Genomic DNA, 18777 nt, shown 5'->3' on the forward strand with positions numbered 1-18777 from the left:
GTTTAAACCTCAGTTTTGCCACCTATCAACTATGCAACTTTGGAAAAATGACCTAACCTGTCTAAGCCTTGGTTGCAAAATTGACATTCTATTAATTGCAGAATTTATTGTAAGTATTAAGTGATGCCTAGCATGGTGCTTGGTGTGTAGGAAACATTCCAAAAATTATATCCACTTATTCTATGACTTCTTTCCATATGCTCCTTTTTAAAATGGAGAGGCCGAGATTGTTAATGCCCTTTGGGGACACAATTGGATAAGTGTATCTTAAAAGAGGGAGTTGACCATCCTACAACCAGGGCCTAGATTACAGTGAAGAGAGTGAGATGAGTCTCTGAATGTGCAAGGTCAAATCTTGTTGCTATATAAAATGTTGATATCATGTTCATTATGGACTTTTTTGCTTTGATTCTGCCTTTTCAAAATGACCCAGGGCAGCAAGTCCCGGGGCTAGTGTGCTACTGAAGCCAGCTTCCTAGTGCAGTCTCGCCCAAGCCAGCAGGCTTCATGGCGGCGCCAGTGGTGTCCCGGATGGTGCGGCGGGTCCTGAGGTCCAGCATCCGGAGCTGCAACTCAGGAGCTCCAGTGACGCAGCCCCGCCCCGGGGATCCCTCCCAATCTGCAGCGGAGGTGAGCCTGTCCGTGTTCCCGGGAGAGGGTGGCCTGGCAAGCTGACCCTGATTCCGAGAGGAGCACCCAGGGCCCTCTGAGGCTGCCGCTTCTGGGAGGGACCCCTTGGCGCTTAATTGGGGGTGAGGAGAGGAGTGGAATGATATTCTCTAGATAGACTACCCAGTCTCATCCGATACCCCAACGGGTGGGGGATGCTCCTTGGGGTCTCACTTAAAAATCTCCCTGCCCATCCAGCTGTGCAACCCTTTCCGGGTCTGAGTTGCGACCAGAGATGGGGAGCAGGTGGGTAGGACTTTGGGTCCTATGAGATGTTGTTAGTACCCCTCTCAGCCCTGCCTCTCACTCAGCCTCTTCCTTAAACACTTTCCTCCCTATCCCCCAGTGGAGGTATGATCAGGTGTTCTTGTGACACCCTGCTGTGTAGTGTGACACTGACTAAAAATGTCACCTTGGTGCCACCAAGTCAGCTGTCACTTCTGTAGTCACAGGGCTCTGACTTTTTCTGTTTCGTTTTTATTTCCCATAGGAGGGTTCAGCCTCCTTCTAGAGCAGCATGGAGCAGGACCTGGGCTCTTCCAGGTTAGGGATTCTGGTATCTCTTTAGGGCTGGGATAGGCCCTGTCAGCCCTTGACAGCACCCCTCAGAGAGATTCATATCGCAGCAAGTTTTAAGTGTGTTGTTCTTTTGTTCATGTCGTTAGGGAACAATTTTGGGAGAAGCATCCCTTCTCCTTTGCTGAAACCTTATTTGTAGAGCCAGCTGGTCGTTCTTTCCCCATGTCCCAGCACAAGGCTTCACATCCTGGCTGCAGTAGATCACGTTCCCCTTTCACCCCGCACTACAGCTCACTGAGGGGGAAGGCCTCGGCTTCACTTGCTTTCCCCAAATCTGATCTCCTCTGGGATCCTCAGAGGAGCCAGCCGCATCGCTGGGAAGTGAAGTTTTTCAGTATCCTTGAACTCTGAACTCCATTGAGGGAAAAAGAGGGAAGCAAAGATTGCTGAGAGAGCCTTAAACAATTCAGGAAAAGGGACGTTTCTTCTTCTTCCTGCTCCTAATTTATTTTGTACCTAATTTATTTTGTAAATCATGTGAAATTAGTAGATGTCTGTATTTCAGTGGTGAGTCCTTATTGAAGTTAACTTCTCTGGAGTCACGAGCCATAAAGTAAAGGAGAAGGTACTCAAACTCTAGAACCTGTACTCCTGCTTCTTCCCTGTGGGGAGAACAGGGGGAGAGGCTGCCCCTAAGCTTTCCTTTATTCTGTGAGGGGAGCCATAATTAGAATATGGACGCTGGAGCAGAATGCCTCAAGTTGAATCCCAGCCCTACCACTTACTAGGTCTGTGAACTACACCTCTCAGTGCCTCAGTCTTGTCTGTAAAGTGGGAATAATAGTGTCTGTTCCATCAGGTAGTTATAAGGATTAAGAGTTAATGCGTGTGCATGTGTGTGCACACACACACACATACACTTAGAACAAAGCCTGGCACATGTAAGTGCTGTGTTATATGTGTCCTGTGTGTTATATATATATATATATATATATATATATATATATATATATATATATATATATATATATATATATATATATATATATATATATATATATATATATATATATATATATATATATATATATATATATGTTGTAATTATTATCTTTGTTGCCATTCAGGAAGGGAAGGGGGATATGGGTTCCACATGCCCACACGCCTGCTCTTGCCAACTGGCAAGCTCTGGGGATTGGCCTATGCTGTGTCCCATTAGTCCCCTCCCATCTGGACATTCAAGCTAGTCTATTTGACCTCCATCCTGGATGTTCCCCAGTCAGGTTTTTCTCAGCAGACAGGTTGCTCCTAGAGTGCTGGCTGCTCCCTTGGTTTTCTAAGTATTTCCCCACATTGCTTAACGTGGTGCCTCTGCAGGCAGTTCAACTAGTGGATGTTTTTGGCTGTTTGAAACCCAACTAGTGAGGGGGCACCTGGAATAGTAGAGCAGTGGACAGGGAGCCCCAAGTTTTCACCTTTCCTCTGCCTCCAATTTCACGTGGCTCCTGGGGCTGTTACTTCCTCTCTCTTCATGTCTTTAAAACCAGAGGGTTGGACCAGCCCATCTCTATACAGTGGGGGTGGGCACAGAATGTCTTTAACAGAATCTCAGAGGTGAGACAAGTCTGGACATATATATGTTCAACCTATCCCTAGAGCTTGCCAGTTGGCAAGAGCAGGGGTGAGGGCCTCTGGGACCCCTATCCCTCTTCCTGTCCTGAAGGGTGCCTTTCACCACACGCCCCAGAGGGCCCTGGCCCTCTGGTTTGGCATGGGGGTATGGGGTGCTTGGAGAAACAGAAGGGAAAGCCACTGGACAACTACCATTTTGAGCGTCAGGGTGTAGGTGTGAGAGAGATGTGAGATGTGGAGTGGGAGCTGGCTGTGAGGACGGTGGAAAGGAGGCCTGGGGTTTGGTTCGAGGAAGGTTGAGCAGCTTCTATAGGTAGAAAGGTGAAGTCGTGCTATGTAGGTATGTGGGGAGGTGGGAAGGGGAGACACAGCTACCTGCCGTCCTGATTGGGGTGGCCAGTCACCTCTGCAGGGCTTACCCCTGTCCAGAAGCACGACACCCATCTTTCTCCTTCTCAGGCTCTATGCAGCCACTGTTGGGGTAACAGAGGGCTGGCCTCAGGCCCTGGGCCTGCTGTCTCGGGCTAGGGGAGAGAGGGACGCTGTGCAAGACAGAGGTACGCAGCTGTTCAAAGGGCCAGAAAGAGCACATGGTGGAGAGGGGGCTCTGCAGGGAGGAACTGGGTGTAGGAGAAAGTAGGAGGGGACATACAAAGGGAAAGAAGTTGGAGAATAAGCAAGGGATTATCTTGACTCCTAAACCCCCAGCTTCTCACAATCTGCTTCAGTAGAGTGTGACACTCCTTGATTGATGGGAGCCTTAGATATGAAGACCTCACACTGAGGGTGGGGATGAAGGGAGGGGAAAGAGCTAGGCCTGGGGCTCGGTCCTCTCACTTAGTAGAGATTGATTTTGAGGCCCAGATGTACATCATTGCAAACGCAGGTAAATCAGGGCCACTGACATTGGAGTTTGGCATGTGCTTTTTCTCCTGCACAACTCTGCTACTCTGTTACACTCTAGTTATTTGGGGTCTGGCCTTTGTCATCGAAATTAAATTTCCAAGGTTAGTGACTGACTAGTACGGGGTGCACTTTGAGGGTAGGGTCCCTTACTTAACTAACTCCTTTACCATCCTTCCCCACCGCACTCTTCCTGAGTCTTCACTGGGTAGGTGGATAAGAGATAACTAGTAACAAAAGGTAAGCAGCTGCTTATTAGCACTAGTAGTCGTGGTCCTGAGGGGGACTCAGACCCCACTGTCCTGCTATGGGTGATGTGACAGCAGTTCCGAAACCCCAGCCATGGCCCATCTGCCATGAAGTAGGGTTGGAAGGCCAGGGCTGGAGATGCTGACCAGAGTGGGACACACACAGCACACACAACTGGTGCTCGTGAATATTTATTTGATGCCTGAAAATATGTAAGTAGGAGTTATATTAAGAAAATGGCAACCATCATCTATTTAATACCTGCTCTGTGACAGGAACACCTCCAGCTGAATTAGGTAGAATTATTATGCATACTTTACAGATGAGGAAACTAAGGCTTACAGAATTGGGTGACTTGTGCAACAGCCACTTAGTTAACAGAGCCAAGCTTGTAATTCAGGTTTACCTGTCCCCAAAGCCTGAGCTCAGAACCATAGCAACTCCCCCTGGAGCAAAAAGGCACCTGATCCTGGTGTGGCTGGGCCAGTGGTCCTGAGGTCGAGCCGCAGAGTAGGAAGCTGAAGCACCGCGAACAAACAAAAAACCAAAGCTGGGGCCCATCCTAGAGCAACTGAGTGAGACTCTTTGGTGGGGCTCTGGCATCAGTACTTCTTAGAAGCTCTTCGGGTGATTTTGATGGGCATGCAGAGCTGAGAACCACTGTACTAAGCTAAACCACCTGACAGTAGAGCCCAGTCTGGAAGTGAATGATGGCTCCTGTGTAAATGGGTTTTGCACACACTGCTTTTCTCTTTGGATTAGGGACCTGCCTCTTTGTTCATTGACACAGTGGTTTGACACTTGCTACCAACATACAGTGTAGACTCTGGGATATGAAGGAGGCAGGAGGGTTTCCCACACAGGCTAAACAGCCTCGTCCAGGCTGACGCCCTGGGAATATGAACAGTTGACGTCATTCTACTTCTGACATGTCCCAGCCCTTCCAGATGAGGGAGAGGCATTGTTTACTCTGGTGGTAATTCTCTCTGGGCTCCTTTAACTGATACTGATATTTTTTGTTCTAGTGGGTTTAAGAGAAAGGAAAAAACTAGAAATACGAAAGTAGCACATTCAGTGTGGGAGGAGAAAACAGACAGGGTTGAGGCTTGTTAATATCCAACTGATGAGTTTGCAAGCCTGTGTGTGTGGGGGAGAGAGAGAGAGAGAGAGAGAGAGAGAGAGAGAGAGAGAGAGAGAGAGAGAGAGAGAGAATGTATGTAGGAGGCTGGGTCAGTACAGAGTCTGAATGAATTTAGATAAGGTCACTCTAGGTCTCAAAAGTGAAATCCAGCCTGCCTAATTCCATTCTTGATTGCCCCATTACACTGCTTCCTCCCTGTTTTTGCTGAGTCACACTCATTGGTTCTCTCCCAATTCCTGGGTTTATTTTGGCTCCTCTCTCACCCAGCCACCTCCCCTATACGTTAAGATGTGGGTGAGGCAGGGCATCTTGGCAAAGTGAGGAGGTGAGGTTTGAAGTGAGTAACGTTAATGAATTGCAAAGAACTGTTGATGGAGAAGGGGGTGCAACTCTGCCAGAAATCCACATGCCCAGGTATCTTCTCTCCTGGACTCTGTTGGCCAATGGGATCCTTGACTCTGCAGTGTCCCTTGCCCCACCTCCCAGGTTACCAATGGAAATGCCCTGAGTGAGCAGGGAGGGAGGGAGGCATCGTTATATAGCAGACTGCAGTTCAGAGAAGTGATGGCTGCTTGCTTGTCATGGGACTGTGAGCAGGGTTTCTGGGAGGATGTGGGAAACTGGTCTCATAGTGAGCAGAGTGAGGCCAGTTTTATGGGAGCCCCCCTCCCCCTCCACACACACTCTCAGTCATTTCCCTGCTACCTCCTGAGTAGGTCTATGGCTCTTGCCTGTACTTTAGAATCACCTGGAGAGATTAAAAACACAAATGCTCAGAGATTAAATTTACTTGGTCTCCAGGGGAATTTTTTTCTTATGCTTCCCAAGATGGTTCTAAGGTACAGCCAGGGCTGAGGAGGTCACTGAACTAAGTGTTCCTCCCTCCTGGGTGCAGGTGAACAGTTACCCTGGACCTCAGGCAGGTGGGCCCACGGCCTTCTGCTTTCTTAGGTTGCAAGCTCATGATAATCCCGGGTGTTTACCCACCAGCTTCCTGGACCTCTTCCCTTCCCGTCGCCCATTGCTCTTTTTTTATTTTATAACTGGAAAAACAGGCCTTCAGGAGTTAGGGAACTTTGCTAGTATATAAGGTCACACCTATCCCAGAAACCGGGGGTTCTTGCCCCCCTTCCAGAGCCCTGTCTGTAGGCCTCATGGATGACTGCCCAGGTTATGATTTCTTCATTCTAAAGATTCTAAAAAAATGATTTCTCTTTGCCTTGTGTACCATCCCACGTACCTTCTCGGACTCGCCCTATGCAATTAGAGGAAAGAATTTAGATCTTGGAATCAGAAGATCTGGATTTGAATCTTAGTTCTGCCAACGGTGTTCTTGGGCCCCATCCAAGCCTTCGTTATAATAATCCTCTGTGGGGTAGGTGTGGGAATTGAACAGAGAACATTTTTTTGGAACTTTAAGATGCTTTGCAAATGTTTCTTCTTGGAGCAATTATCTCATCAGCATCTGTCATGACCCAGGGATGTGCTCTCAAGGCAGGAGAACATCCTCCATTAGACTTCGGAAAGAGTGAGGTCGGCTGCCTCCTTTCTCTCCCCCGGAGGAGGCTGGGCCTTGCACGGACCCTGCAGCAATCTCCTCCCCCTTAGGCTCCAGACTGTGGCTGCGTAATCCTTCATTCTAGCAACGGGTAGGGTGAAGGATAGACTGGAGTGGTCTTTGTATGTGGTCATCCCGGCCCCTTCATTCTGTCTTCCTCGCGGCTGGTGGCCTCGTTTCCTCTGCAGGTCTCCCTGGTGGTGCTGTCCTTACCCCAAAGTTGTTCTGCATGAGGGGAGCCCTCGCCTGGGTATACCCTTCCCACCTGCTCCTGATGGCTTGGCCTGTTGGGTCCTCCTGGGCAGTGGGGATGCCCCAGGGAGCCCAGCCAACAGGGAGGTAGTTAAAGGGGACAGCTGTGTGACACCCAGTCCCTAGAGTTATTGATTTTGCTTTGAGCTCCTGTCTCCCATTGTAAAGGTAAGGCAACCCAGGAGAAGAGGCTCACCAAGTCCCAGGCAGTGTAGCAGTGGTGTCACCATCCCTCTCAGTTACCTGCTCCCTCCCTCCCTCGTCCTTTCTGTACCTGCTTGCCAGTTGGTATGGTTACTAGGTACCAAGTGGCTCATTCTCTCCCAGTGGCCCGTCCGAGAGATACTAGAGATGTTTGTTCCTGGACAGGCTTCCTTTAAGGTGGAAGAGGGGGACATTATGCCCTGCAGTGGTCCCACAGCCATGGGCTGAGTGCTGGAACCTGGGGACAGGCCTTTCCCGTCAGGCCTGTTTCCCAATCTGTGAACCAAGGGCACTCGCAGCTCCCCCAGGACTGTGGAGCCCACATGGATGGAAAAGTTAGAGGTGCTATACAGATGTCAGAGATGAGGGAGAGGGTGATTGATGGGACAGGGTTATGTACCCATGGTGGGCCATCCCCAGGTGGGCAGTCCCCAAGGTGGGTTCTCCCCAGGTGAGCTGTCCCCAGGTGGGTTCTCCCCAGGTGGGCTCTCCCCAGGTGGGTTCTCCCCAGGTGGGTTCTCCCCAGGTGAGTTCTCCCCAGGTGGGCTCTCCCCAGGTGGGTTCTACCCAGGTTGGCTCTCCCCAGGTGGGTTCTCCCCAGGTGGGTTCTCCCCAGGTGGGCTCTCCCCAGGTGGGTTCTCCCCAGGTGGGTTCTCCCCAGGTTGGCTCTCCCCAGGTGGGTTCTCCCCAGGTGGGTTCTCCCCAGGTGAGCTGTCCCCAGATGGGTTCTCCCCAGGTTGGCTCTCCCCAGGTGGGTTCTCCCCAGGTGGGCTCTCCCCAGGTGGGTTCTCCCCAGGTGGGTTCTCCCCAGGTGGGCTCTCCCCAGGTGGGTTCTCCCCAGGTGGGTTCTCCCCAGGTGGGCTCTCCCCAGGTGGGTTCTCCCCAGGTGGGCTCTCCCCAGGTGGGCTCTCCCCAGGTGGGTTCTCCCCAGGTGAGCTGTCCCCAGGTGGGCTCTCCCCAGGTGCGCTCTCCCCAGGTGAGCTGTCCCCAGTTGGGCTCTCCCACCTCCTCTCCTCCAGCCAGAGCGTACTATCCACCTTTCCTCCCTACCCTGTCACTGCAGGAGCTGTCCAGGCGGAGGCAGTTCCTGAGGGAGCACCCGGTCCCCTTCTCTGCCTTCCTCACTGACAGCTTCGGCAGGCAACACAGCTACCTGCGGATCTCCCTCACCGAGAAGTGCAACCTCAGATGTGAGTCTCATGCCTAGGCCCTCCCTGGGCTTCTGTCCCTCTGTTGAAGCAGCTTCTGCACTCTCCAGGCACAGGCATCCTTCTCAATCCTCTCAATTCCTCTTTCTAACTACTTCCCCATCCGTCCATCTTCCTTGCTTGCCAGGTGGGGTTCAGGGACAAGATAGGTCAAGGTTGAGTTTCATGATCCCGGAAGGGGTTGTACTTGGGATTAGATTTGAGAACAGCCATTGTGGTTAGGATAAGATTGGATGTGGATCTCCCATTCTCCAGGATTCTTTCTTCCTCCCTCCTGTGGCCCTGGAGTGCCCAGCATTCAGGACCTGGCCCGGTGGCTGTGCTGGACACTACAAACCTGTAAGATACACAGCTGTGCCCATGCCAACACTGCCAGCCGTGGGGACACCCAGTCTCATGACACAAGTTGTCTGGGGCCAAGCTGATACACAGAGTCTTCATTTCAAAATCCCATGCACTCTGGGGGTTTATCCACTGGGGAGGGACTTCCAAAATTCATGTGCCCCCTCCCTCCCTTCCTTCCACTGTAGTGCATGACAAGAAAGGTGTTTACTTCATGGCCCAATAAATGCCTGTATGTGTGTATAGTAAATGTTTAACCAAGCAATACTTACACCATGCAATACTGATATCCTGACATTCTTACCTCTTCTATTCTGGACCCTTCACTAACTTGGCTAAGTGACCCTCTAACAGATCTTGGCCCAATCCTCGACAGCACTGTACCATGGGAACTGACTGTAGGGCATGGTGCCCCCTCAGCTGCCAGGACTCACCTCATTCACCTCGTTCTGCTTACTCACCCTGAATGAGGAGTACCTCAGTTTTCCAACCAGATGATAACCCGAAATAGATAAGCTGTTTATAAGAACACCTGGAGCTACAGAGGACAGTGGCTTTTACCAGGCCAGAGTGTACTTCCCAGCCTCCTTCACCTCATGACACACACGGAGATGGGTACCTGTTTGCCAGAACAGATGAAATGAAACAGGGTGAACAATACTAGAGGGAATGGGCCCACAACTGAGGGAACAAGCATCTTGGCATCTGCCTACCCCAAGCAAGGCTCTGCTCTCAGCCTAGTTTATCTTCTTTAACCTGTACCCTCAGCTCCCCGACTGAGGGATATTGCTGTGGGGAGGGAGTGTTCACATTTCATAAATGAGAAAGGTGAAGCCCAGAGAGAATCTGTCCTAAGGTCTATACCACCCCAGACCTTACTGCTGGGTCTCTCCTCACTGTTAGGTGGGGTTCAGGAGGAGGTGCTGGCCTGGTGGGGGCATTGGGGACGGCAGACCTCTGCCATTATTTCCTGCCTCCACGTCCCTTCTCTTCCTTTCAGGTCAGTACTGCATGCCCGAGGAGGGCGTCCCCCTGACCCCCAAGGTTGACCTGCTGACCACAGAGGAGATTCTGATGCTCGCACGGCTCTTTGTGAAAGAAGGTGTCGATAAGATCCGGCTGACGGGGGGAGAGCCGCTCATCCGACCAGACGTGGTAGACATCGTGGGTGAGTTTGCCGAAACCTGTCACCACTGCCCCGAGCTTCTGCCGCGTCCAGCTGGACTCACATATTAATACCAATCTCAGCAGCCGATGTTCATTTAGAGCATTATGTGCACTTGGTACTTCCACCCTCTAACAGGTGCCGTCATTCACATTTTGTTAGGACATGAGGCACAGAAATGTTCAATAACGTGCCCGAGGCCACAAAGGTACTAAGTGCTGGAGCCCAGAGGCTTCCTGTCGGTCGCGTTTGGACTGAAGTCCTCTGCAGGGTCTGGAGGCTCCCGGTGACCTGGCTCCTGCTGGTCTCCGCGACCTTGTGCCTGCCCCTTGGCCCCCTGTCCCCACTCCAGTCACACCGCCAGGCCTGTGCACTTGCTGGTCTCTTCACTGCCTGCCTCCTTCAGGTCTCTGCTCAGATGTCATCACCTTAAGGAGGCCGCCTGGAGCGCTCTATCTAAAGGACATCCCCTCATACAGGTGTTCACTTATTACCTGAAACATAATACAAATAAAGTACGTCACTACGTAGACACCCCCCCGCCCTCTGTCCCAGGAGTTCACAAGGTACAGCCCACAGACCTAATCTGGGCCAACCCACCTGTTTCTGTATGGCCTGCGAGCAAAGAATGGTTTTTATGTTTCTGAAGACAGGGAGGAAGAAAAAAATCAAAAGAATAACATGTATGGCACGTGAGAATTATGTGAAATCCTGCATTCACCGTTCATTAATAAAGTTTTATTGGAACATAGCCACACCACTTATTTACATGTGTCCCATGCTGTGTTTTCAGAGTTGAGTAGTTGCAACAGAGACCACGTGGCCAGCAAAGCCAAAAATATTTACTATCTGGCCTTTTGCAGAAAAAGTGTGGCAATTCCTATGCTATCCCATTATCCTGCCTTTTTTTTTTTTAATAGTATTTGTCTCATCTTGATGTTATGTTATTTGGTTGTATGTTTCTCCTTCTTCCCTCCCTCCTTCCTTCCTTTCTTATATTATTTATCTCCTCCATTAACTGGCTTGAGTGCTCTCAGGAAGTCATGGCAGGGTTTGTTCACAACATCTAGGAACATGGCCCACAGGCAGAAGGTGCTCACTGGGATTTGTAGGATGAATGGAGAGCGGTTCAAAGTACGATCTCAGAAGTGTGACATACGCATGTGTGAGTCTCAGCTGTGCCTCTTACTGGCAGCATACCTTTGGGCCACTTAAACTCCATTGTAAGCCTTAGGGCAGAGGTTAGTTACCTACCTTGTAGGGTTGGCCTGGGTAGGAAATGAGAAGGACATGCCTGCACATGGCAAGTGCTCTGCAAGGGGTGGCCTTGACTGCTTCTAAGCCCCAAGTTCAGGAGAGAGACCTTGGCTCATGTAACTGTAGATGATGAGATCAGAGGAAAATAAGGGTCTGTGTTCTTGACTGGTGAGTCCTCCACTCTCACCCCACCCCAGCTGCTCTGGGTGTGACCTCCCAACCCTCCGCTCTCTGCCTCCCTCACTGGCTCAGCAAACCTCTGGAGTGCCTGGTGCTGTGATGGGGCACACGGTGAATGAGCTGCAGGCCCTGCCATCGAGGTCCCACAGCCCATTGGCAGAAGCAACTGGAAACAGCCATTTGATAAGGAGTGAGCACGGAAAGCCCCACGGAGGGGTCCAGGGAACCCCTGCCAGCTTCCTCTCCCTCCTTCCCTGTGGCCAGTTCCCTCCAGCCCCCACTGGTCACTTGACCTGGGATCCTGCCATTATTTCTGGGCTGGACAAGCTGTCCCGGGGTGGCTCACCCCCTGTTCCTGGTGGCTCCTCAGAGCCGAAAGGGAGGCTGGCTTCCAGGAAAGGGCTTGAACTTGCTGAACCTGGCGGACTGCCAGGCCCACCCGCCTCGTTCAGGCCACTTTGCCCTCTGGCACCGGTTCCACCTTACATCCTTATGTTCTGTGCCAGGGCCTGTGGAAGAACAGAGGGGGTGGGGATCACTGATGGTCAGAGACGGACGGCTGGGCACAGACATGAGGAGGGAGAGCTCTCCACAGAAGCTGCGACTTGCGTGGTGGGACAATTGGGAGCCAGGGACGTTGGCAGCCCTGTTCCTGCCCTGCGGCTGCCAAGCCGTGTGAACCAGTGCTGGTTGCTTTCCCACCCTGGGCCTCAGTTTCCTCCTCTGTGCCTCTGCCACCTTAGGGCTTTCCTGCTGTGAGGGTCCATGATCATTGGTCCTGGCTGATAGCCTGGGGACAGGGGTTGATCAGCCTAGATCCTAGTTAGGACAAGCCCCCAGCTGCAGGGGCAGGGTTTACCTCCTGCCTCCTAGGGGGTGGTTTGATGGGGAAAGTCTGCACCCTCCTCTCCCTGCCAGTGCCCCAAAATGAATGGCTGCTGCAGTGCCTTGAATTCCTGTGGGGCTGTGCTTGCTAACACTGTGACATCTCCGAGCCTAGCTCCTTTGATCTTCCCCAGAAGATCTTCAGAGCAAATCCGCCTTGAAAGTGGGTGCTGGGAGGGGAGAAGGGTTAAGGTGAGGGGAGGGAACAGGAGTCAGCTGGGATGTCCACAAACACTTGTCCCCACCCTCCCAGGTGAGTTTCCAGAGACCTCACCCAGGAGGCAGACATGCTGTCAGGTTTCTCTGAGCCGGCCTTCCTGATCCCTTCCTGTCCCTGCCTGAAGCTGTCACCTCGGGCCCGGTGCTGCAGGAGTCCCCATGGGAAGACGGCCTCGCTCTCTGTGGCTCTCTGCTGATATCTGTGATTCTCTCTCCGAACCCCTAGACTCTCTGGCACTCCTTCAACCCCACTTATGTGTGAACAAGTTCCTCTGCCCCTACTTTTCATCTGAGATGTGTTTAAAGCAGCACTGTTCAACAGAACTTTCTGAGATGGTGGAAATGTTCCGTATCTGCGGTGTCTGATATGGTAGCCAGTAGCCACACATAGCCTTGAGCTCTGGACAGGAGGCTAGTGTGACTGAGGAGCTGAACTGTAATGTGATTACATTGTAATTCATTTATTAGCTACGCGTGGCTGCTATGTTGCATAGTGAAGGTTGGGCAATGAGGAAAAGGGAAGGAAGTACACAAAAACTATGATAGTTTGCAGAGCCCTTGTTTTGGATCCTCGCTTCAAGAACGACTTGTCCTTGTTCAAGCTTTGCTTAGCTTATGAACACTTGGTCCTGCAGCCTTTTCCTTTTATATTGCACTTCCTTGCCTCCCTTCCTCCTTCCCTCCCTCCCTTCTTCCCTCCTGTTATGTTGAAGAAATGAACACATAGGGAGCATCTACGTCTTATAGCTTCAAGCCCCATGGGAAACCCAATGCAATGGGGGAACATTGAGGGTTTTTGAATAGGGCTGAAATTTTTTATTTCATTTCATATTTTGATGGACTCTAGTTGCATAGAAATCGATTCAATCCTAATCCTTAGTTCATGAGCTAGTCATCATTTCGGTCCATGCATAGCCTGTTTGATTTATTTATACTAATGTATTTATATGTTTTAACAGTGTTATATGAATTCTAAGGAAACCCACTACCCCAGCATTTTTATTTTTTTTTTAATAACACTGGCAATAGCTTTTAACCACCTATGTGGACTTCTCTGCCCTGTACCTACCCCTCCAAGGGAAACACCCCTAAATATTATGTTTCTCATTGCTTTTTAAAAATGAGATATAGTGTTTGGAACTTTGCAAGTAGCATGCCATGTGTAGTCATTTGGAACTTACTCTTTTGAGACAAGTGACATTGGTACACATCGCTCTGAGTTGCACCCAGAGTTCCTTTACTCTGCGATCTGCTGTTCCATTATGTGCACCTACCACACGTTCTCCATTTGGGTCACTTCCAGTTTTTTGATGTTATAAACACTATTGTTTTAAACATTTTTATTCTTGTTTATGTGTCCTGGTATATATTTTCTCTAGGAATGAAACAGTTGGGTTATACAAGGTATGAATGTTTAACTATGGAAAACAATTTGGCATTATTTTATAAAGTGGTTGTGTTAATTTACACTGTTACCAGCAACAGCACATGAGACGCTCTCAAACCACATCTTTCCCTATATTCAGTATTATCATTCTGGAGTTTTGCCAGTTGAATGTGTATAAAATGTTATTTGATGTCGTCTTAATTTGTATTTCCCTGTTTAAGAATGAGGCCACCCATCACTTCACATGTTTACAAGCCACATATATTTCTTTTTCTGTGAAGTACAGGATCATGTCTTTTGCCCATTTTTCTATTCTATTTGGTTATGTATCTTTTTATCTTGGTTTGGTAAAAGTTCTTTATATATGTTGCAAACATCTTCCATGCCACATTTTGTGTAACAATTCTTTTAAGCAATAGCAGTTCTTACATTTATTTATATATGTTGCAAACATCTTCTCCCAGTTTGAAAAATCATGCCACATTTGGTGTAACAATTCTTTTAAGCAATCGTTCTTACATTTATCAGTTTTATCTTTTATGGTTCGTGCTTTCTGTATCTTGTTAATGAAACACCTCACCCAAGGTCAGAACAACTACCTATGTTTCCCCTAAAAGAGTTAACATTTTGCTTTTGGCATTTAAGTCCTGAGTTCATCTGTGGATGATTTGGGGAATCCAATTTCCTTTTTTTTTTCCATGTGATAGTCCTTTCCTCTAGTTCCTTTTTATTGAGTAGTCTCCACTTCCTCTCTAAATCTGCCACATGGGCATTGTGCTGTTTGGGATTTCTTGTGTTCTGTCGGTTTGTTTATCTCTATGCCAACTTCCTGTAGTCTTCATCACTGTAGCACTGTATCCATTACCTGGTAGGGCCAGTCCTTTTTATTTTTCAGCAGTGCTTTAGTTGTACTGAGCTTTGCCCGAGTGAATTCTAGAATCAGCTTACCAAGTTCAATGGAAAATTCTGTTGGGATTATTTTTCTTTTTTTCATTGTTTTCAAATACACATCACATAAAATCTACCCTCTTAACCGTTTTGAAGTGTGTGGTTCAGTAGTATTAAATATGTCCACGTTGCTGTAGAGCCATAACCACCATCCATATTTATAACTCTTTTCATCTTGTAAGTCTGAAACTCTATACCTATTAAACAATAACTCCCCATTCTCCCCTCTCCCCCGCAGAGCCTGGCAACCACCATTATGCTTTCTGTGTTTATGATTTTTGGCTACTCTAAGAACCTCTTATAAATGGAATCATACAGTATTTGTTTTTTGTGACCGGCTTATTTCACTTAGCATAAGGTCCTCAGAGTACATCTATGTTATAACGTATTGCAGAATTTTCTTTTATTGCAAGTCTGAATAATAGTTCATTGTATGAATATACCATGTATGGGTGATCCATACATTGGTCAACTTGGGTTGCTTCCATGTTTTAGCTATTGTGAATAGTGCTGCTATGAACATTAGAAATACCTCTTAGACATACTGCTTTCAAAGAGACAGTAGAAGTGGAAATGCTGGCTTATCTGGCAGCTCTAGTTTTAATTTTTTGAGGCACTTCCATACTGGTTTTCATAGTGGTGGTACCATTTTACATCCCTACGAACAGTGATAAGGGTGCCAGTTTCTCTACGTTCTTGCCAACATTTGTTTTCTATTTTTTTGACAGCAGCCATCCTAATTGATGTGAGGTGATATCTCATTGTAGTTTTGATTTGCATGTCCCTAATGATTAGTAATATCGAACATCTTTTCATGTGCTTGTTGGCCATTGGTATATCTGCTTTGGAAAAAAAAATAATTTAAGTCTTTTGCTCATTTGTTAATTGGGTTGTTTTGTTATTGTTACTGAGTTTTAGGAGTTTTCTATTATTCTGGATATTAATCCCTTATCAGATAAATGATTTGCACATATTTTCTCCCATTCTGTGGGTTGCTTTTTACTCTATGGATAATATCTTTTGATGCACAAAATTTTTAAATTTTTGTCAAGTCCAATTTGTCTTTTTTTTCTTTTGGTTGCCTGTGTCTTTGGGGTCATCATATCCAGAAATCATTGTCAAACCCAATGTCAAGAAGCTTTTGTCCTGTGATTTCTTTTCCCAAGAGTTTTATTGTGTTAAGAATATTTAGGCCCTTGAACCATTTTTAGTTAATTTTTGTAAATGGTATTAGGTAAGGGTCTCACTTCATTCTTTTGCCTGTGGATATCTGGTTTTTCCAGCACCATTTGTTGAAAAGACTATCCTTTCCCCATTGAATGGTCTTGGCAGCCTCCTTAAATATCATTTGACTGTATATGTGAGGGTTAATTTCTGGGCTCTTTATTCCATTCCATTGGTCTATATGTCTGTCTTTATGCTACTACCCCGCTGTTTTGATTTCTGTAGCTTTGTAATAGGTTTTGAAATTAGGAAGTGTGAGTCCTCCAGTTTTGTTCTTCTTTTTCAAGATTGTTTTGGCTATTCAGAGTCTCTTGAGATTCCATATGAATTTCCAGAATGGGCTTTTCTATTTCTACAAAAAACAGTCATTGGAATTTTGATAGGTATTTGATAGGTGTTTCTACAGATCGCTTTGGGTAATATTGACATTTAACAATAAGGGTTCCAACCCATGCACATAAGATATGTTTCCATTTATTTATGTCTTCAATTTCTTTCAGCAAGATTTTGTAGTTTTCATTCTTAAAGGTTTTTACCTTGGTAAAGTTAATTCCTAAGCATTTAATTAATTTATTTGTTTTTGGTGCTCTTATAAATGGAACTGTTTTTATAATCCCCTTTTCAGATTGTTCATTGTTTGTGTATCTGTTGGGATTTTAATTGCATTAAATCTATATGTCAAATTGGGGAGACTTAATATCATTTTTATTCATACACCCATCATCCCACAGCGATCACCCTCCTTTGCCTTGCTTTTTGCTCTAGGTGGCTGACCCCAAGGGACATCATCACTCAGGGTCCCTTGCTTTTTGGGTTCCTGATGAATTGAGCCGCTGAAATCAGGTTATTTTTATTGCTCCCTGCTCTATTTCTACAGGGTTTTTGACACTAGCTGAATTCCCTCCAGGACTAAAACTCCCACAGGTTAGCTTTTCCTCCATAGTGACTTAATTGGACTCCTGACTTAATCCCCTCCCCATGTCATTTTGGTCTTAGGCACAGTAATGGATGCCCAGTGTTGCTAGTCTGAGCACTGTACTACTCATTGTTGGGGTCCTTCATTCTGCCCATACCCTTGTAAGTAGTCCTTTTAATAAAGTCTATTTTAGCCATCTGGGATGAATTCTATTTTGTACTAGGATTCAGACAGATGCAGTATCATTTTTTCAATTACGTTTTTTCATTTTGTTACTGATTTATTCTCCTAACTCTGCTATCAATGCTATAATATATTTATTTAGAGTCTTTGGAGTCTTCTATACTAGTAACCATATCATCTGCAATTAAAGACCATTTTTTTTCTTTCCTATCTGTATGTCTTTATTTCCTTTTCTTGTCCTATTGCAATATCTAGGATCTTAAGTACAATGTTGGATCGTAGTGGTAGTAGGAAAATGGCTTCTAATGTTTCCCCATTTAGAATGATGTTTCTTACAGGATTTTTTTCACAAATAACTTTTATCAGGTAATAAAGTGTCCTTAGTAGTTTACTAAGATTTTTTTTTAATTATGCACTTTTCTATGTATGTTAGGATAATCTATGATTTTTTTCTGTGTTATTCTGAATGACATTTATAGCTTTTCTGATATTAAACCTGTAATATATACACCCACCTAGTCCTGTTATACTATGTTTTACCTACTGTTAGGTTCAGTGTGTTAAAATTTTGAGTTTTTGCATTTATATCCATGAGTGAAATGGACATGTAAGTTTCCTTTCTCATGCCTGCTTTAACTGATTTTGGTATTAAGTTTCAAAGAATGAGTTAGGTAGTATATTAGTCCCTTTAGGCTGTTATAACAAAATACCATACATTGGGTAGCTTATAAACAACAAACTTATTTTTCACACTCTGAAGGCTGGAAGTCTAATATCAAGGTGCCAGCCAACATGGTCAGGTGAGGGCTTCCTTCTGGGTCTCAGACTTTTCTCATTGTATCCTCACATGGCAGAAGGAGCTAAGGAGCTCTGTGGGCTCTCTTTTGTTAAGAGCACTAATGACCACCCTTATGACCTACTCCCCTTCCAAAGGCCCCATCTTCTAACACCATCACACTGGGTATTAGGATTCAACATGTGCATTTGGGAGAAGTGGGCACAGACATTCAGACCATAGCAGGTAGTATCCCCTCTGATTCTTTTATCTGCAAGAGTTTGTATTATAATCACGTTTTGATAGTTTGTCTCACCTGTAAAATTTTCTCTGCCTGTTATGTTCTTTGCAGGGAGATTTTAACTGCTGCTTTGATTTCGTTAATTACTGCACTATTCAAGTTCTCTACTTCTTTCGGAGCCAGTTTTGAAAGCATGTTTTTTAAGACATTTGTTATTTTTTATTTCAAATTTATTGGTGTGAAATATTGGTAAAATTTTTTACTATTTTTTTAATCTCATTTTTACATGCAGTTTGTCTTTTTTTTTTTTAATCCTTTATATGGCTTATTTGTGCCTCATCTCCTTTTTTTGTTAGTAAGTCTTGCCAGAGGTTTGTCTATTGTGCTAGTATTCAACAAACCAACTTTTGGATATGTTGAACCTCTTATTGTATATTTGTATCTTATTTTATTATTTCTGCTTCTGTCCTGGCATAGCCTATTGCTTTCATAACATTTAGTTCTAAGTATTTAATTTTTTATTCTGATTTGTTATTTGATCTGTGAGATATTTAAAAGTGGTGTTTTTAATTTCCAAATATATGAGGATTTTTAAAAAACATTTAAAATTATCATTTAAGTGTATGCTGGTCAGAGAACATATTTGTGTGATAATTATTTAAAATGTATTGAGGCTTGCTTTGTGACCTAGTATATTGGCAGTTTTTGTAAATGTTCTAT

The 18777-nt window shown here is 46.4% G+C and overlaps 1 protein-coding gene across 3 annotated transcripts in view; it reads left to right on the plus strand.

The window, feature by feature from the left end:
* The first annotated feature begins 424 nt into the window (after positions 1-424).
* Positions 425-18777, plus strand: part of MOCS1 (molybdenum cofactor synthesis 1) — a 36825-nt gene continuing 18472 nt past the window's right edge. For all 3 annotated transcript variants that reach the window (XM_019751535.2, XM_019751533.2, XM_019751534.2), the window contains exons 1-3: positions 425-630; positions 8191-8317; positions 9678-9845. In XM_019751535.2, the coding sequence (XP_019607094.2) occupies positions 508-630; positions 8191-8317; positions 9678-9845 (418 nt within the window). In that variant the 5' untranslated portion in view covers positions 425-507. The remainder of the gene's footprint in view (positions 631-8190; positions 8318-9677; positions 9846-18777) is intronic.

Source organism: Rhinolophus sinicus, linkage group LG05 (genome assembly GCF_036562045.2).
Source record: "Rhinolophus sinicus isolate RSC01 linkage group LG05, ASM3656204v1, whole genome shotgun sequence".
NCBI classification, from domain to species: domain Eukaryota; kingdom Metazoa; phylum Chordata; class Mammalia; order Chiroptera; family Rhinolophidae; genus Rhinolophus; species Rhinolophus sinicus.